Below are 21,020 nucleotides of genomic sequence, written 5' to 3'. Positions count from 1 at the left end.
CGCGGGGCTTGTGCATCTTGTTTCGGGGTAAATGCTCTTGGCGGCGCGCTCAGGCGGGAAGGCTGCGACGCATCGGGTGGTTGTCAAAGCCACACCGTTCCCATATTGTCATGCGCTTCCCCGGGACCAGCTGTATGGGATGCGGATCCATTATTTACCACGCGATGTGCAGTAGGCGGCTGTGCGAAAAATGCCCCCCGGAGATGATCCATCACTGGACCCCGCGCCTTAGGCCACGGCGAAGGGGCGGATGGAGATAACGCCGTGTGCCTCTGGGCTGCATGCGCTACCTGTGTGTGTCCACATCGCACACCCCTCCATCCACACCGCGCCGTCCTCTTTAACCCCGAAACCCCGTGCCCATATAAGTCTTTACTCTTTGTTTTCTTGCAGCCCAGACCCCCAAGCTCTGTAGTGACTGTGCGTCTGTCTGTCTGTGTGTGCGTGAAAGTGAAACACGGGGCAACGATACAAGCAGATGCCCCCCCCAGATTTAGCCAATAACAATAACAGGATGCACAAGTATTGATCCCCTGTTCTCTAAATATCATGTTCACGTGAGGGGGAAAGCTAAAGAATGGCCAGTACACGTGCTCCTGTCATGATACCGGGAACTGAGCTGCTGTGTTAATTGCCGCTAATGGCTCCGTTACGCTCTCTGTGATGACGAATCCTGGTGAGATCTTTCCCTCTTCATTTACTCACCTGGAAAGCCATCCCACCCCCCCACCCCCCTGCACTCACTGCACTGACTGGCTGTAGGGGCCACGGGGGCCACTTCACAAGGTCAATCGAACGACACCCACTTTCTTTTGACTCTCTTGTGTTGTTCTGGGGGTGTTCAGTTCTGGCATCTCTGTGTTGTGCTGTTGCTTCTGTATTCTACTCATTCAAGTCCACTCTCCACATCAGTGTCTTTTTCTACTTGATATTCAAAACTACGCTTTGTTTCTGATTGGCCAAAATGTTTTTTTTTGGTGCTTTTTTGATTGATTGAGTGAGTCAGCCTTGCTGTCTTGTCAAAACTTTGAAAGGTGCTTTGGTGAAATGTGCTTGAACAACTTTCATTTCATAGTATATATAGGCTATACTCACAGAAAGCCTCATGCATTTGCAGTACATTATGCATAATTGGCTCTTAAAGGCTTTCCCGGCGTGATAAAGTACAGTGCAAAGGGAGAGCAATTTGCCGGAAATGATAGGAATTGAACTTATATTTCACTGCACACGACTTAAAATCGTTCATTGATCAGCGCCGGCTCCAGAACAAACTGCCGGAGGGCGAAGTTTCAAAAGGAGGCAAAAAGATATCGCGCCATTGAAATACAACATTGTGACGCGACTGAAATTGAGGCTGCAAACATTTTAAAATGAGCTAGAAATGCATCCTTTTGCACCCCTGTAGATCCAGGCCTGCATGTGATTGTGATTAGATCTACATTTTCTAATCCACTTTCCTTAAAGGAAGAAGGTCCCGGGTTTGATTCCAGACTGTATGGGGCCTTTCTGTGTGGAGGTTTCCTCTTGGTGCTCAGGTTTATGTGTGCCGTACTAACAGTATAATGCACTGCCTAAATAACTGCTGTCTTTGAGGTTTGCTAATTGCAATGTTGATTTGCAAGTCACTTACCACTGATATCATTTAAGTAGTTATGGTTATACACTGTCAGACCTTAACTGACTGTTGTGATCTGCGGTTGCAGTTGATCAGGTTGAGATTAAGCAGCACTATTTGCCCAAAAAATGATACCAGCTGCCTCTACCTGAACATCCTGGATGATCAGGTTATTCCATCAATGAATTTCTTCTTCCCTGATGGCATAATATTCCAAGATGACAATGCCAGGATTCATCGGGCTCACATTGTGAAAGAAGAGTGGTTCAGGGAGCATGAGACATCATTGTCACACATGGATTAGTCACCACAGAGTCAGATATTAACCCCATTGAGAATCTTTGGGATGTGCTGGAGAAGGCTGTGAGCCGTGGTCACACTCTCCCATCATGATCCTTGTGAAAAATGAATGCAATAATGGATCTTTATGCATTGCAGAAGTGTATTGAAACAATGCCACGGCAAAAACGTGCCGTAATCAAAGCTAAAGACGGTCCAACGAAATATCAGAGGGCATGTTTTTTTTGTCAGACCATGTTGAACTTAGTCTAATACTCTGTGTGCTTCACCTTATTGTGCACTAAGTTCAAGCAATTCATAAAAACGTATCTACTATGTAACTAGCTTGGATTATACAGTATTTAAAGTAATAAAACCAAGCATGCACTCGTCGCCCTCTGCCAAATTGCTAAGCTGATTTCACTAAAACCATTTCAGTAAGCTTTCTACAACAAGCCACTGCTTTTCCTCTCTCCTTTTCAAAGATATAGCTTCCAGACGGCACAAAGTCCGCCCTAATGTACCAGTGTGAAATCTCAGCATTGATTCTCTTGTAAACCCTTTCGTCGTGGCTTTGTCGGGTCTTGCAACACCTGCCTGCTTCTTCACAATGCTGCATTTGTGTGATACTGACTACTTGGTGTGACCCTCCCATATGAGAAACTCTCTTCCTTTGACTACGGGGCCAGCAGGTTGTGGTGAGGATAATGAGGTTACAGCAGCACAGGTTTAAAGTAAGGCTTAGGCTGCGCAGTCATTTGCAATTGAATCGAAATTGCAATAGAGCTACACAATACTGTCTTGAATACTGCAATGATAATTTAATCGATGTATTATGCAGATGTATTATAACAATCTCTCTCAAATGGAAGGCCTCAGTGATGTTGTGATATATTCTTCTTGCCATATGGATATTGCATCAACTTCTGATCACAACTAGCGATACATTGCCCTAGTTCTTTGTTTTAAAACTGATAACCCAGTAGTTTCAGCATTCATATTTCCGCTCTCAGTTGTTTTTGCACCGGGACCTGTTCCAGTCTCGGAATCGTGAATCCAATCGCAATCGCAATTAGATATTTTTTTTTCCACAAGCCCTGCAGTTTGAAGACAGTTTGACGGGAACAGTTCTTTCTTGGTGAATCACAGCAAAACCGAAGTCTGAATGTGCCATGTTCAGAAATCTCCCCCGTGAGAGAGCGACGTCTCTGACACATATTGTGAAACATTTGGATGATACAACGAGACGGAGCAGAGTGGTAATTGCGCTGGGATGAACTCGAAGCAACAGAGAGCGAAAAAAAAAAAAAAAAAAGGACCAATAGCCATTCTGCTTGATCAAGATGCAACAAACAACTTTTCCATTTCCTCTTAAGACAGTGGGGTTCATGTAACATTTAGAGGACGTTTGACAGCTTGAATCTGGTATAAAAGTCGATGTTAAATGTTTATGAAATGTATGTTGATTATGGAACAAAGTCATCTCTTTGTGCCAGTTCTGAGACGAGAAAATGGATGGAGAGGAAGGTGTAAGGCAGAGCATTTCGCGTATAGAGTCTATGAAGAGTCTACGGCACCACTACTGAGGATGACTTTAGAAACTACAGAGGATAAAAACTGAAAGGAAAGATTTACTTGGTTGTGCATAGGGGTTAGTAAAGAGGTTGCAGATTCTGGGCTCTCTACAAGCCTGAACCCAGCTGTAGATTCTTGAAATTCATTGGTTTTGTCAACTCCCTGCCAAAAGAATTAGATTTAAAGTTGCTCAACCCTTTTTCTCCCATTTTCAAGCTGTGAAAGTCAAGTGTAGTTGAGCATAAACTGTAACACCAACTTGTTTCTAGCTCTCACAATGTACTGTTCACATGAATTTATTGTATGCACATTTCAGGTGCCTACAGCTTTGTCAGACAGTGAACTGAAGCAGTGTTAGCGATACATTATTGTGTTGCAATTGTTTATAGGTTTTTATTGTTTTGATGTGGCCTTTTTAATGTCAGCTACGCTGTATGACAGGGGTGTCGAAGTCGTTTGGGTTGAAGGCCGAAATTCAGCCTCCACGGCGGGTCATGGGCTGCATGATATTGTAAAGCGGCACGGTAGCACAGCGGTTAGTGCTTGTGCTTCACAGCTAGAAGGTCCGGGTTCGTTTCCCACCAGGGACGGGGCTGTTCTGTGTGGAGTTAGCATGTTCTCCCCGTGTCTGCGTAGGTTTCCTCCGGTTTCCCCTACCACTAAAAAAACATGTACAATAGGCCAGGATGAATGAGAGTGTGCATGGGGGACGACGGATGGAAATTAGCCTAAAGCTCCGGTGTGGCTTGTTCATTAACTTGCACTGTCCCTATACAAATAAACCAATAAAGGACTGTGGCTTTATAAATAATAGCTTACACTTATTGCGCTTCATCAGTCTGTGTCACATGTTTCTCAAAGCCCTACATAAAGTCATTATTCATTCACTCCACATTCGATGGCGGTATGTTACTATTGTAGCCACAGCCACCCTGGGGCAGACTGACCATTTACCACGTGGCTATAACATGCTGTTTATATCCTGATCTCTCAATGTGTCAGTGCCCTCTGCTGGACACGTGTGGAATTCTTTCCTTTTTAATTTAAGCTGCCCCCTAGTGGCTGGAGCGAGCAAACTGTCCATAACTCCGCATAAGAAACTTTAGAATTTTCACTTTAGAAACTGTTTATATCAGTAAAATGCGCTTTTGACATAAAGTGCATTTAAATTGTTAAAGCTAGACCTCGCCTAAAGCCGTATTCACACTGTTTGTACAAGTTTCAATACATCATTATTTGGCCCAATGTCCTTAAATATATCTAAATTAATCTAACAGAAAGAAGATATGGCACAATTCCCCAACAGTACAATTGGGATTTTTTTGCCACATGACTTCAAGTTCACAATTTACTCCGACATGACAAGATGAAACATTTGACAATGTGAAATGCCATCAGTGAGCGGTGTGAACGATGAGGCCGACTCCTCCTCGGTTATTAAAGCGGTTGGAAGTCTGTCCAGCCACCGCCAAAGGTCAAGACCGTTTACTGTCTGCTTTGATCGGGAAAATTAGATTTATGTGGTCATATTTCATGTCAAAGTGATGTCTGGATTTCAGAACCACTTCTTTCTTTACTGCAGTGATGATGTACAGAGTTTCTCACAGTCCTTATTCTATGTCTGTCCAAGGTCTGGCCAAGTTATTAAACCCACACTAAAGAAGTCAATATAATTTCAAAATCACAGATGGAGGGATGAATGCAGGCAGGACATTTTTACAGTCCATTTGTGTTGCCATTAAAGTTTGTCTTTATGCCACCATTCAAAAATAACAGGTCAATATGTCTATATCATGTCATAAAAGGTCATTTCAGTCATATTAACTGACTCTTAAAACTGTTTTGATGTTACGCAAACACACAACTTGTTATTATCCTGATCATTACATACTAAATCCAGCTCAAAGTGGTATTTTTTATGCCAACTCCAAGCCTGAGAAGAGAAGAGTATCTGGCTTAGAGCCTGTCCTCCAGGCCTGCAAACTTGTAAAAAAAAAAAAAAAGTAATATTTCATAAGATGCACATTGCGAATGTGAATGAAGCAATAGAAAGAACATTTTTATGATGAAATGCTAATGTTCGTCTTGTGTTGTTTAATTCACAGAAAGCATCAGAAAGATCATCGACAAATCATCTATCAAGTTTGTGTGTGGCATTAAGCTCGACACCAAAAATGGGAAATCGGAAGACAGACTTCTGGTAAGCTTTTTTATCCCGTCTGAAGTGTGTAATTGTATCTGCTGATGTGGGGAAACTCTCCTCTATCGGAGGCGTAACGAGCTGACGCATGCATTTTGTATGTACTTTGTCTTTGATGTTCACGTCGTTGTTAGTAGTTGTAGATTTGACTGTGGCGTGATAGTAGGGCTTAAGACAGCTGGAGCCCTCACCATGTAACACTGGAGAAGACAGGCGTGCAGTCTTCAGTGCATGGCCCCCTCTGTGTGAGCCAACTGGATGAATATTGGATAGACAGCGTGTGTGGGAGCGCCCCCCGGTGTCCCGGAGTCCCACTGAGGGGACGCAGGGGGCAAAGCAGCTCACAGCCTTTGATTCCGAGCGCTTTCATCGCTCCATATGGGACAGGGACATCATTCTGTCTTTTAGGTAATTGAGGCCTGTCAGTGTGTGGGGCAAAAGATAGAGACACAAAGTCATTCAAAGTCACAAATAACTGCTTGATCTGTTTGATCCACTGTCGGGAGGACTAAAAGAAACCCATCAATACAAACATGGGTCTTGCTGTGAGATGTATAACTTTATACAGGCATTATAATAAAGCTTTGAATGGACTGGCCCCTCAGTACATCATGGACCTCAATTACACATGTTTTATTTTGGTTTTTAGTGCTTTTTATCTCATTTGTTTGATTGTTTTTTAGTTTATTCAAGTAATTTATAGTATCTATTTATTATTTTTGACCGTCTTTATTGGCTTTTAATGTTTTATTGTTTTTAAATATTTATCGTTTCTAGTTAAATTATATTTTATTTTCTTGTGCAGCACTTTGGAAACTCTTGTTTATGAAATGTGCTACAGAATGAAAGTTGGATTGGATTTGCAGTAAGACGACTGGGTGTAAAAGATAATGTCAGAATAACTGTGTGTATTGGATGCTAAACAGACACCAGTTGTTAGATTAATTGACTTGATTTCCATCCCTTTTTTGCCCATGTTTCATAAATTCCCACAACTGAGTGCATCTATCTGTTATTTAATGGAGGAGGATATAACGTGCAGAGTGGAAACTGCAGAGGAAACATAGGAACAGGATCATCGATTTGTCGTCGATGAAGCTCATGTCAGCGCAGAACTTAAGTCTGAACAAACTGCAGTAATGTCTGTGGTTACCCCCGTCCCGCTATGCCCCACGAGCCAATCAGCTTTCATCCGGCGCCGAGATTTGGCACAACCACGTCCACATCCTCTTTAGTGTCGTTTTAATATTTCATCATGTGGTGAGGATGGGCAGTTAGAAAGAGTTACTCCATGTACGATCTTTGATACTGAGACTCTTTGATATTTCCATCATCAGGAAACGGCGATCTCTCGTACTTCTTTTCAAAGTCCGGACACATCTAGAGCAGCGGACCCTGAACCTAAAACCAAAAGACTGGGCTTCATATCCCGCTGGCTGTAAGATGTAAGATAGGAATGAAATTGGCCGAGATTTGTTGATATGGATATTTTAAATGTCTTTTGAAGCAAAGGGTAAGATTGGGCCAGTCAGTGTTTCTATATCTAACTTACTTTTCTTTTAGTTTTATATGTAACTATATATTAGGACACTGCTTGGTTCTCGATTTTGTCTTTTCAAGATCTTGGTTTAATCTTTGTAACGTGGTTAAGCAGTGGTCATTGTTGGTCTTGGGATTTTGTGTGATTTGTCAGCAATAAGCTAAAAATTGTGAATTTGTTTTTAACCATGGGTATTTCCCCCCTTCCGCCAGTAGAGGACGCAAAGAAAACCCGATGCTAAGACAGCAGTACTTACTCATCAAGTGTCTTTTGAAATGCCCAAAGGCAAGTTTATGTATGATTAGTCCACTTAATGTCAGTCCAGTTTTATCTAGAGATGCACCGATCCAGCTTTTTTGCTCCCGATACTGATACCGGGTATTTAGTATCTGCCGATACCCGATATTTACCGATACCACTTCCTTAAAAGGGGCTTTCTCTGAGTGAAAGATAGAAATGGCTCTTTTCTCCATTTTAAGATCAACAAAGTATATTTTATTGTCATGATATTACGGCTGGACAAACATTTAATGAGAATCACTGGACTTTTCTACACTAAATATCCTTGGGTATATGACAGGCTTTAGGTTACATTAATATAAAAGATTCACATAATGTGATCTGATCATTACAAATATGTTACATCAGTTTCTTAAACTAAAATACAAACACGGCTTCAGCTGTGGTCGATTTTATTTTAATTGGCTACTTTAGGTATTTCTATGTTAGTTTCTGTCTCAGCCTTGATTAGTGTTCGCTAGCTTTAGCATACTGATGCTAACCGCGGAATGTTGCGCGGCGATCCACAATGCGTTTGCTGAAACTAAGCCAGCGATTGAATTCTACAAGGCTCTTAGCTTTCCAGTGATATGCAGCATGTCCATAGTCACTTAGTTTTAGCTGGTAAAAGCTATGTTGTTAAGGCGTTGAAAGCCAATTATTGTAGCCGAATCCCGATATCGTATTTTTTCAGTATCTGCTCCGATATCCGATACCAGTATTGGATCAGTGCATCCCTAGTTGACTGACTTAGTCTATGTTTCGCCCTGGTCTAGTCTTGTTTTTGAGCTGGATCCGCAGTTTGTGGCCTAGTTTTTGTCTTCAGTTTTGCTCTGACTTATATCATTACCTCGGCACCTTCCTTTAGCCCAAACTTTAAAACAGTAGATTAGTCTATCATTCCTGCACCTGCTCTCTCTCTCTCTCTCTCTCTCTCTCTCTCTCGCTTAATTAAACTGCACAATACACGGCAGCGAAGTGTGGTCCCTGTTTGATGTGAAATACTTTGATAAGTCTCTGAGGCTTCGGCTGCATCAGTGTGACTGTTTATTCTTAACCACCTCCATAACCTCCTCAGCTCAGTAATGTAGCACAATCTGCCTCTCCTCACCTCCTTCACACCCTTTGATCTCCGATGCTCTGTGCCTCATCAGCCCCCATCTTACACATTTAAACGGAGTGTTGCCGACACCTTGCGCCCGCTGATGTTTTGTCCTGGTTTAGGCACTGATTAGTCCTGGTTCAGTTCTGGTGTGATCCTGGTTTAGTCCTAAGTTGGCTTCTTCTGTGGTGATTTATTCCTCATTTATTCTTGCCGAGCACAGTGAGTGTGCTTTTTGCATGAATAGATTAGAGATGTAAAACAGGCTCTTGTCAAGCTCCAGTTTGATTCATTCAATTGTCTTGATGTGTTGAAAAAAAAAATCTGTACTTTTATTAAACAGCAACATAATATTAACATCTTAAGGCGAGACATGACAGTGATTTTTCATGCAATTGTTTATATTTTTGCCTATATTGTCTCCCTTAACATCTTAATTTCCATGTCAAAGTGAAAAAATAGTACTAACTCACCCTTTACGATGTTTTTTTTTTTTACCTTTTGTTGACTTGCACTTCGGATTTTGGCAGAAAGTGACCATAGTGCCGTGTTCTCTTGTGTTTTCCACACATTATCCAGTCCACATGACGCGCAGAATCTCCCCAACAAGAATCTGTAATCCAAATATGGTAATTTCCTTTGTAGATGACACCAGCTGCTAAAGTCTGCAGGGGATATACACGGGCATGCCTATACGTTACAAAACTTAAAGGGACTGTACGGAGTTTAAAAATGTTAAAATTCTGTATTTTCCTCCCCCTACATGTTCCGGCCATGTTCTAATGTGTAGAATAAGCCCAGACCTGTTCACCACAACTGCCTCTAAAACCCTGCACTGTCACTCAAAAAGGTGTTAATTCTGGTCCGAAGTGCCGTCATGCATGAGCTTAATATAGAAACTGCAGTTGCACGTACGACCTGAGATGGCAGTAGTGAGTATAAAAAAGACCAACTTGATCTAGTCCCTTTAAAGGAACAGGCCAATTATAGTTACGCCTTGGTTAGACCTGTCCAAGTAAGTCTTGTTTCATTCAATTAGTCCTGATTTAGATCCACTCTAGTCCTGGTTTAGGCTTGGTTTAGTCCTGGTTCAGCCCTGATCAGATCCGGAGTTCCGACCGCCTTTGATCCCTAATGCTCTCTTGGCTCATCATCTCCAAAGCGCATTTAGGCTGATTACCTCCCCGTGCTTCGTGTGGGTGTTGATTTTCCTGTGCTCCTCTGATGGATCTCTCTCCAAAAAACACTAAAGCGAGGTGTAATTTAATTATTTTCTTTGGGAACGCGGATGGTCCAGGTCCGCAGGGGGAGTTTGAGACGGAGTAGGTGATTGGGAGCGACGGGGCAGAAGAGAGACAGAGCAGAGGGCACCACTCAGGGCCGAAGAATCACTGCCTTTGTTTTTCTTCCGACAACATGAACTGTAGGTCTTTGAGGAAGTCAGATTCATCCAAGTCTCTCTCGTACGCATAGGCTGTTGCAACGCAGATGTGTAGGAAGTTCTTTGAAGTGAATCTGAGACAGTGTTAATGGACACAGATGAGGCAAACAGCAACAATTATTCCAATTACCCACGAAGTGCTTGTGTACTACCAGGGGTCCCTGTACCACTTGTTGAGAAACACAGATCTACAGTAAATCACTTAGGAAGCGGTTTCACTTTTCCCTGTCAGACTTTTTTGTGTCTGTGGTTTTGATCCTAATATTACACCACTTTATCCCCAGAGTGGCGTTGTTGTGTGTGGTGTGCAATAGAGGTCGACTGATATGAGCTTTTCTAAGGCCGATACCAATTTTTGTGGATTTTGATTGGCCGATGCCGATTTGCAGCGCCGATATGTTTGGCCGATTTTTAAAAATTGCTTGTTCGTTCTGAAATGCAAAATGTGTCAGTGTTGCCTGTGACAGCAGGGGGCACTTTATTAGGGGCTTAGGGCTGGTTTATTCATGACATGCATGTTTAGTAGACACTTCATTTGAAAGATGTTTGTGAAGGCTCTCATTCATCCAGGGAGCATCCACCATAGAAAAGTTAAATTATCGACTAGGCTGGGTTTTGGTAAAGTTGAGCATGTTTCGCATCTAGTCACAGAAGCTTCTACTTAGCTCTTTAGGCCAGAAAAGAGTCAGAAAAGAGAAAAGTGTGTCTTTTCTAACCTGTGACTAGATGCGAAACATCTTCAACTTTACCAAAACCCAGTCCAGTCGATGATTCAACTTTTCTAGGATGGTTCATTTGCGAGACAAAGATCATCAGATCCCAAAACAAAAAACAGTAGGTCTCTGATTGTTCGAAAATTATAAGCAAACGCCTGCGACCTAAAATATATAAAATAGGTGTACAAACTTGTGACTGATTTGCACAGCGATGATTCTCAGCTCCTCTGAGGCCCTAGGAAGTTGTGGGAGGGCTCATTTTAAATCTCCGATAGACGATATTGTAAAACACCCAACCTCTAGTGTGCAGTATTTGTTGCTCTTAATGCTCAGGGAATGTGCAAATAAAGTGGTGTTTCGAAGTCATGTCGTATTGTGTTAAATCTCCTTGTAATGCTTAAATGACCTTTAGCGTAATATTAATTTCCGCTCCTCTGTGTGTCACAAATGAAACAGGCCTTTCCCGCCTGTGCAAAGTAATGTTATGCTAATATTATTACAACTCCATTGGCCTAAATGTGATTAAAGCATTGCAACATGTCACGATATTTCAGCCTGCGTTGCTGCATTTAATCTATTAATGTCGCCCAATGTGTTCCTGTCAAAGAGGGCTTTTAGCAAGATCAATACACGAGCCGCCATTTATTTCCATCAATGCTGTAAAAAACTTGGGACTATTTTAGGCTCTCTGCGAGGGGTGTGACTGAACCTTTTTTTTTTCAATTTCGATTTAATTTTCTTGTTTTTTTTTATTTTTAGGTCCTCACAACTTGGCGTCTCTATTTCATGGCGCCAAAGATTCCCACAAAGGTAAAATAATGAAGCTCTAATGTTACAGCGCTCTGCTTTGGTTTCTCTCTTCAATCGTTGTTTCCCTGTGAGCCCAGGTAGAATCGACCTTCAATTTCTTAGAGATCAGGGCTTTGAATTCCCATCCGGATCACCAGGTATGATTTTGACATAATTTTGTCATCCATGATTTTTTTTTTTCTAGATTTGGCAACATTTGTCACAGTGGTTAGAAAAGACAAGTTGTTTGCAAATTTCAGCTCAATCTGTTTTTCTGCAATTTGAAATAATTATTAAGTGAATAACAAACTCTTAATGAAGGCATCTGTTTGTCTGTCTGATCTGAGGACTTTTTTCACCATTCAAAAGATTTTAGTTTGTTATTGTTTACTCATATTTCATCACTTGAGAATAGACCCTTGGGAAGTAGTTCTCTCCTAAAAGAAAAATCTGAATTTTCTGCGGTTTTATACTATAATATTGCTTAAACATTGCATAGAGGTTGTCATATGCAGCTCTCGTTTTTCCTTGACACAAACTCATATTGTTGTATTATCTAAGAATGTGGTTACATCACTGTGGCCTCGGGCATGTTTTGTTCAATGCAGAGGCTAAACTCGCGAAATTACATTGCTTTGTATTGTAGGTTATCATCGACACTGACAAATCCAGCTTCTCTCTGAGGTTTGAGTGCCGGGAACATCTCAACCATGTGGTCAACCACATCAACTACGCTCTGTCACGAATATTCAACAACTCCATATTTGCGTAAGTTTGTTTCATAAAGTGGATCTTATTGTTCTTGCAAGGAAATTTCAAAAGGCAAAAGGGTGGTTCCAATAAAGTACCTTCACAATGGAGCAAATAAATAACTAAAGGATAGTTTTAGATTTTTGTTGTGCATGGTTTCAAACAATGCCTGTCTAAAAAAGAAAAGGTCACACACTCTAATATTGTCAAAAGATCCAAAAGATCCAGCGTTTCACTCATTTTTCACCAAGATCTTGTATTGATGATGGGAGAGTGTGACCACTGCGCAAAGCCTTCTCCAGCACATCCCAAAGATTCTCAATGGGGTTTATCTGGACTCTGTGGTGGCCAATAGATACAGATGGCATCTCTGGAATTGCTCATTTATGGTTATGTTTGAAAACAGTTCAGGGGGAAAACAATTTGGAGAGAAATCTAAACGTTCTTTAATTATTCATAAACTACTTTAACAAATGCTGAATTATGAATATAGTTTTCTACTAAATAAAGATACAAAGACATGGAGAGGAGCAAAGTGGTTCGAAAGCCCATAAATACATAAATAACGGAGAATGCTAACCTGATATATATGTTAGCATCGGGCTAATGCTAACGGTTCGCTAGCGGTAGCAACAACTGCCGTTTTTTCACTTATACTGAACAATCTGCTGTGAGAAAATATCCATATGGGCCCGACTTTACTAATATGTGATAAATAAGTTCATATTCCACAAGAAAATGGCTAAAAAGAGTAGCCTGACAAACACCAGACTAAAATCACAAGTGATATTTATTCTGGGGACCACCAATTCATTTTCTCATAGGAGAGGTGTGGTTTACAATTGTCCATAGTGGTTTATTGGGCGATACGGAAAAAAAAAAAGTCTATCATGCGTCTGCACGTAGCCATAGCCAATCGTATCATCGTATGAGATGACGTATGATGTACCCGCTGTAAACTTTTGAGCTAAACTATTTAGAACAAGGTCTAAAGCTTGATCAAAAAATACCATCGTGTCTGCTGCTGTCATGTTGGATCCGTAAATAAACTTTTTTTTTTTAATCCGTAAATAAACTACAAGCTTCCGTATATCGAATAGCGCGTCATCGTCTTGCCGTCCCTCCTCGTTCTGTGATTGGTTCCCAAATCCATGCGAAAATTTCGGCCATGGTCCCCAGGCTGTTGTGCAGTTCGAAATTATTCGAGCACACACTGCAGCATGCCGTTAGCCAGGTTATAAAAAAGTAGAAAATTGTGTTTCTCTAAAGATTCTATTTTCCCCCTCGGCGAAGCCACGCCCCCTTCTATGACGAGATGCCGTCTGTATCTATCCATGTGTGATGGTGTCTCATGCTCCCTGATCCACTCTTTCACACCTAACCTCATTCTTTGGGCACATTATTGTAGACCTGAACCAAGTGCAACAACTCAGATCATAAAAGTTAGTGAAATCCAGGCGGCGCCTTTCTTTTGGTCAGACAGTGTGCCTTAAAAAACATGTAGTTCACATTAAGTTTGCTCAATACCATATTATTATGTTGACTTTTTCTTGCAGGCCGTCCATCTGCCACTCAGACAGCGACCTTTCGGAGGGCTCCAGGAAGTACTCTCCGAGCTCCGAGACCTCAGTGGAGACCCAGAGGGCGTGTGGTACATAAAACATTAGCACCCAATGCATTCACTGTTAAACCTGCGCTGCCATACAAATGAGGGCACTCTGTTATTGTAAGAATGGACAGTTCTGGGAAGAGGATGTTGCCAGTTTAATGGGATTTTTACATTGTGATTTCTGTCAGTCAACACTATGCAAGATCAGCTGTCAAATCCTTCTGGACAAAGTGATCGGGAGTGAATATCAATATCCAATAGTTTTGCCATTTTGAATGCATGTAGTTTGAGCCTGGTTTTGGTCTCCTGCTCAGATAAATGGAGAAAGATGCATCCCATGTATGCTTTACTGTTGTCAAGGTTACAGGGAAAAAATATATTTTGCAACCTTGAACAACATGTACAATAGGGTCCTAGTTCGGGCCAATACTTAACCTTTTTCCCCCCGCCTTAACCGAGTGCCTTTTCTCCTGTTCAGCTTTACCCAGATCTAAAAGCTTCTCGACTGGAGAGCAACAGTGTTATGCCTCATTTGACAGCTACAAAACTGATCCTAACGTTTTTGTTGCCGCATTTTTGTCTTTTTATGGAAATGCTTTAGTTGCGTTTTTGTCACAGTTTTTCCGTTGCTTTTTTGCTGTGTTTCACCTCATTTTTGTCACTTTATTGTTGTGTTTTCATCACGTGTTTGTCACCTTTTTTAGATTTTTTGTTGTTGTATTGAAGAAGAAATAAAACACCAAAAACTCTTGAAAACAACCATCAATATTTCTGAAACTCAACGGAGAGTGACTGAACCTACTTATTTCTCAGACTCATTAGCTAAAAATGCCACACCTACCGGTAAAAAAGTAATATTTTCTAAAGTCACTACTTCCGGGGTTAGCGTAGCTGCTACACCGTTAGCATTCATCTCCACTAACCCGGAAGTACAGATTTTGGCAAATATTACTTTTATAGCAGTAGGTACAACATTTTTGGCTAATGGGCCTGATAAATAAGTATGTTCAGTAACTCTCTGTTGAGTTTCAGAAGTATTGATTGTGGAATTAAAGAGTTTTTTGTAGTTTCTCGCACATCTGCGGACCCGGAAGTAGAGCTGTGACGTCAGCACTTGTGGCCATGCCGCCTTTGCTCTGCCCAATCCCGTCAGACCTCGGAAGCTAAGCAGGGAAGGGCCTGGCAGGACTTGGATGGGAGACCGTTTAGGAACACCAGGAAGCCTTGTGAATGTAGTGAGTGAGTGAGTGGTTGGTGGTGGTTGGAAGGGCCGATGGCGGAGACTGGTTGCCTCGTTTCCGTCAGTCTACCCCAGGGCAGCTGTGGCGACAATAGCAGCTTACCACCACCGAGCATGGAGTGTACGAATAGTGCAGTGTAAAGCGCCTTTGAAGCGTCCAGAAAAGCGCTATAAAAAAACAATGCATTATTATTTTTATTACTTAACAAACGTATAGGGTTAAATGATTTAAAAAGAAAAAAAAAACATACTGAGTTAGAGAGTTTAATAGAAAGCGACATTAGCTGTAAAACTATAGAGAAAAAAGCTGTCAGGTCACTACGAGTAAAAAAAAATCTAACACACTGTAAAGTCTAAAGGCTTTTATGTGAATGCGCCAGGAATCTCAGACATCTCAGAAACAGCTTTGACAACACAATCTCGAGCTTTATCGAACTTGCATAGATATTGCTGTTTGGCTTTTAAAATGAGAATTTAACACAGCACAAATTTCAAGAATGTGAGTGTTAAAATTCTGAACTAAAAAGACAAATCACTTTCCTGCGACAATTTTGCACACAGTTAGCAGGTTTATAATACACCCCCATGAGGAAAGATGCTTTGGTGTTATCAGAAGAAATAATATTAGTTCAAATGGTGACTACGCGACAAATCGTACCTGTGTATAAGATGAAACCACTGTCTCCTGTCAGTCTGCCACTACCACCACACAGCTCACAAATCAGGGCTCTTCATTTAGCAGACTGGGGCGGAAATTGGCTCTAAAAACTTAACAAATGCTCTCCCAGATGTTCCTTATACAGCCGCCGTCACACAAACCAATGATTGATAATTGGGGCGACAGTTTCACCACTCTGTCTGCGAGTTTATTAGTGAAAGAGGCAGCTGTTCACATCATCTGAAATTCTCTTTTTGCTATTTTCCCCCTCTGTCTGTGTCTCTCCCAGGAGGCTTCTCTGAGACCTACGCTGCTCTGTGCGACTATAATGGCATCAGCTGCAAGGAGGAAGTGCAGTGGGTAAGAGCCGAGAGTGCTCCGTTGAGTGTTTTTGTACAACACTGTCCTCAGAAGTGTTCTGTAGGGCTTCTTTCCCACTGTGACTATAAGTTCTTTTCTCTATGGGAGTGGCACGGTTTTTGACAGAAATCTCCAAACAGAAAATTCACAAAGTTTTCTCTTCTCGTCATTGTTTGCTGATGACTAGACTTTACCAACTTGCAATATTTTCTAACAACGATCGCGCAAGCAACTGACTGGATAATGCCACCACTTTCTGAGGCTGTAGCAAGATAATGACTTTACTGTTTACTGTTGACAGAGAAGACAATGAGCTTTGTTTTTGTTTCATGTGGATAGACCCAGTAATTGATCCTTCTCAAAAGGTATTGTTGGTTAAGAAGTGAAGTTAAGCAGATGCTATGTCACAAAGGGGGAGAAGTGCGTGCTAGTGACTCTTTTTGGTGCAATACCAGCGCAATAATGCAGTAGGGCTGTCACGATAATTACTATATCGACTTATCGTTCAAGAAAATAACAGATAAACGATATATTTCTGGTTTACTTTCATTTTTATGCCTGAGAATTGACAGTATCTAGTATCGTTAGAGTCAATAATATCCTTTATCGCGATACTTTCCTACCTCAATATATCAAACTTCAAATTTGTTATCATGACAGGCCTACATTAGGGAATAGGAAAATATCCCTGGAGCTTCCTTATGCAACCAGCACTGTTGTGTGGACTAGTCATTCACTTGCACTATCGGATAAGTTCTCTTCTTTTGTCTGTCTAGTATTGATCAAATAGTAGCTTGCAAACGCTACCAGAGCAGAGTGCACTTCTGACTTAAATCTGAAAGTTATGGTGTAACTTTATGGAGTTAAGTGTAACTTTTACGGCCAGTCTGGGGTAAGCTTAAATCGCAGATTTAACATGAGATGTGCAGGCAGCGGCTGACAGACGCCCAAGGAGACGGCCTCTTACTGTGGGGGCAGAGCTTTGAAAGAAAATGTGCCAGATATTCCAGCAGCAGAAACAGCTTTTTAGTGATGATGTCCAGTGCGACAACTCATGAAACTCTTGGCAAAGGACAAGAGAGACAACAAGTCTGACCTTGGCTTAAAAGTTAGCAGGCAGTGTTTTTCAGCTTGTTTTTCAGCTTTGAAAGGGGAGAAACAGACCCTGCTTCATTCGTTTTAATGGAAGGATGTTCAGGGAATGTATGGTAGCAACGGTTGCTATGAGGTGTGATTGGACAATAACCCTTTTAGGGCGGGGTTTTGCGAAAGGTCAATTACAGAGATATTACCCAGAATTGGTCAAAACATCTGCATTTAGTTAATTTTATACCAATTCTTAGTTGCCCCTTTCTTCGTCTTACTCCAGTCTTAAACACAACCTACTGCCAGATTTCAAACTTTGTGTTGTTATGTGGGCATATAAAATAATAGTGCATAGAATTTCTTCAAGTAAATACAATAAAATAAAACATTTATTTAATTAGTGGTGTTTAGTTATCTTATAGACCTTGTTGCCATAGCGGGACATCACCAGACTGAGACTTTTCTGGGGCAACATGTGGCCAAAAATATTAGTTTAATACTACATTTTCTCTTGATCATGTGAAGCACATTTAAACTGTTTAATTTGTTGTTGCGACCGCAGTATAGCCCCAACTAAATAGGATCATAACTAAAGTGGCCACTAGTGCAAGTTTAAGTGTTTCTTGCCAGAACATAAATCTACCCGCAAAGCATTTGGCTGGTGACTGTATACGAAGCTTTGAGAGGCTTAAATAGGCTGTGTGTGGAGAAACAGCTTCATGGACTTGTGCTGCTCCTGTTTGTAGGATGTGGACACCATATATCACTCCCAGGACAACCGCGAGTTTAACCTGCAGGACTTCAGCCATCTGGAGAGCAGGTGAGGACACTATAACCAATACAGCACTTTTTGTGGATCGAAAAAGCTGCGGAAAGGAGTTTATTGTGAGTGTGCAGAGCATAATTTGTAAATAGATAAATGCAGCTTTTCAAATAAGTTAGAAATCCCTAAAATACACAGCAACACCAATAACAAAGCCTCATTTCCACCAGCCACTCTCACTCTCATTGGCCATGCTCTTCTGAGATTATTAAAAGTGCTTTGAGAACTGGTTATTCACTCTTGTACGCACCATTTCCAGGGATTTGGCTGTGATTGTCGCATCAATGGCCTACAACACTTGGTTCACCAAACTCTACTGCAAAGACCTTCGTATTGTGAGCTCAACCTTCCCTTTTGTATTTTTTACCATTGATGAGATTCATTCAAAACCAAAATAATGTGTTTGCTCCAGGGCTCGGAGGTAGCAGAGCAGGTCTTACACACTGTCAGCAAATCCTCCAGCCTGGAGGAGCTAACACTGGAGAACGCCGGGCTCAAATCGTAAGCGCTGGGAATTTAAAACATTTTTTTTTTTAAGTTTTTTTTAGCCTTGGTCCTAAATCAAGCCCTTGTTTAGTCCTGGTTTCAGATGATATCAGCTTTTCTGCATGCTAATAATACGCCATATTGTGGGTTGCCATTTTGATCCCTCCTGTGTGGAGTCTGCATGTTTTTTTTTAACTTGGGGATGTATTAGTTGCACTCATTTACTTTTCACCTTTTCTTTATTCTGTCTTTTATTGTTGTAGAGATTTCCCTCAGAAGATGTCCACAGCTCTATCTGAAAACCCTGGTTCAGTCATTCATTCACTCAACCTCGCGCACAACTCTCTGGACAACCAAGGTGTGAAATTAAATCTTCATTTACTGATCATGATGAAGTCTTTTTGTCTAAGCTGCTCAGATCTATCACGGATTGCTTAGTCTTACCACAAACCGTCCTGGTTCTCCTCAGATTTACACATTAGCCGACTTGAAATTATAGCCTGACATAACAATCCCATCCCAGCTTCTTACGGCTGGCTAAATGCTTTGATCCGTATAATTTGTCAGTCTTCATTGATGCAACACCTGTAATTACGGCTAGAGATTTAGAAACTTCCAAACAAGCCTTATCCGTCCATCATCCTCCTTCACAGCCTCTTTAACCACAACAATTTGGTCTTTCTCTGAGCCTCTTGTCTTGCAGTTGCAATACCATTATTATTATACAATTATTGGCATGAGGCTTTTCAATTCACAGCTTTACAGCCAATGGTTCAGAGCAGAATTCGGAGGAATAAATATTTATCAACAAAGTCCAATAAATCGAGACGGATGGATACATCTTAATTCAAAACTTGACCAATTCTCGTTTAGTGTCTCCGCCCATTTCGAGTGGAGCTTCTGTCATCAACGTAGGCGGCACGCTAGCACAGTGGTTAGCACTTGTGCTTCATAGCGAGAAGGTCCCGGGTTCGATTCCCACCTGGATGGGGCCTTTCTCTGTGGAGTTTGCATGCGTAGGTTTCCTTCGGGTGCTACAGTTTACTCTACCATTAAAACATGTACAATAGGTTTACCTCTGGGGCAAGGACTCCACCGGAAATTAGATTCTTAATCTCAGTGGGACTTTTCTGGTTACATAAAGAATAAAGAAAGAAACAGAGAGAGATCATTGTAAGGCCTGAAGACATGGCTTAGTGAATCACATAACGTTGCCGTCTTGAATCCAGATTTAATTTATCTCGATTTATCCGACTTTGCTATTAAACGGATGTCTGAAAATTCCTGTTTGGGAGCATTACATTGTTTTTTTACTATTATATATTTTATCTACTGCAGGTGCTCGTCATACAATTAGAATATCATGAAAAAGTGCATTTACTTCTGTTAATGCACTTAAAATGTGAAACTAATGTGATATAGACTCATTACATGCAAAGTGACATCATTTTGATGATTATGGCTTACAGTCCATTTTCAAAATATTATAATTTTCTGAGATTTTTAATTTGGATTTTTTACAAGCTGAGCCATAATAATCAAAATTATAACAAATAAAGGCTATACATATGTCACTTTGCATGTAATTAGTCTATCATATGTTAGTTTCACAGTTTAAGTTGAATAACAGAAATGAATGCACTTTTTAATTTTTTGACGAGCATCTGTATGTCTATGAACCATATTAGTAAAATCCATATTCATTTGGAGGAAATCCAATAAGAAAATGAGATTTAACTATTGAGAACATTTATTGTTTTGTTATATTGCTCAGCCCAATAAAACACTACGGATTAAAATTTTCCTTGTAGGTGTGTCCAGCCTAATCCAGCAGGTGTGCCGCCTCAGCAAAGGACTGCGCCTCCTCAACCTCTCGAAGACCTCCCTCACCTCTAAAGGTTAGTGTCTTTTTTTCAATATCCGACTGTTAGCTCATGTCCGATTTCTCACACTCAGCTGTTTGTTTAAACCTGATGAAACTAACGAGGCGGCTCTGACAGTTCTATTGCACATTTTATGTAAGTCGCTGAATTCATAAATCTTTCAAAGCCATCAGAATAGTCCCTTGAAGCTCTTTCTTTCATGGATTTGGGATCAGTGCTTTTTATATCTGAAGCCCTGTAGACCTCTTTGCCCCCCGCCGCTCTCTCATCTTAGCTTTTACCCAGTGGAGAATTTAAATATTGCATCAAAATGAAGAGACACTTTGCACTGCTTCTTGTTACGCCCGGTTACCTGCCGCATAGGGCTCATAAATTATGCAGAGACACAAAATGCTTTGAAATGGTGCTACTCTGCTACAGCGTTGACTGTGGGGAACTCAAAATTCTATATTATACGCTATATAATAATTTAAACTCACGAATATGTGGATACGTATGGGTTAAGCCTAATCCTAATCCTGTAAATACTGTATGTGTAATACAGTATTTACAGGTTGTTTTACACTATTTTGAATGCAGAGGTGAGTTG

At 41.1% G+C, this 21,020-nt stretch overlaps 1 protein-coding gene across 3 annotated transcripts in view; it reads left to right on the top strand.

The window, feature by feature from the left end:
- Positions 1–21,020, top strand: part of LOC306977028 (capping protein, Arp2/3 and myosin-I linker protein 3-like) — a 53,385-nt gene that overhangs the window by 342 nt on the left and 32,023 nt on the right. For all 3 annotated transcript variants that reach the window (XR_013793798.1, XM_079575184.1, XM_079575183.1), the window contains exons 2-12: positions 5,575–5,669; positions 11,507–11,557; positions 11,635–11,694; positions 12,183–12,304; positions 13,843–13,937; positions 16,083–16,153; positions 17,986–18,059; positions 18,322–18,397; positions 18,475–18,563; positions 18,812–18,906; positions 20,360–20,446. Coding sequence is in view for 2 of the 3 variants with exons in the window: in XM_079575184.1 (XP_079431310.1) it covers positions 5,575–5,669; positions 11,507–11,557; positions 11,635–11,694; positions 12,183–12,304; positions 13,843–13,937; positions 16,083–16,153; positions 17,986–18,059; positions 18,322–18,397; positions 18,475–18,563; positions 18,812–18,906; positions 20,360–20,446 (915 nt within the window). In the remaining variant the exon portion in view is untranslated. The remainder of the gene's footprint in view (positions 1–5,574; positions 5,670–11,506; positions 11,558–11,634; positions 11,695–12,182; positions 12,305–13,842; positions 13,938–16,082; positions 16,154–17,985; positions 18,060–18,321; positions 18,398–18,474; positions 18,564–18,811; positions 18,907–20,359; positions 20,447–21,020) is intronic.

The sequence above is a fragment of the Gobius niger genome, assembly GCF_951799975.1.
Source record: "Gobius niger genome assembly, chromosome: 17".
Taxonomy (NCBI): Eukaryota; Metazoa; Chordata; class Actinopteri; order Gobiiformes; family Gobiidae; genus Gobius; species Gobius niger.
Note: the sequence above shows the minus strand (reverse complement) of the source record. Positions and strands in the feature narration are given on the sequence as shown.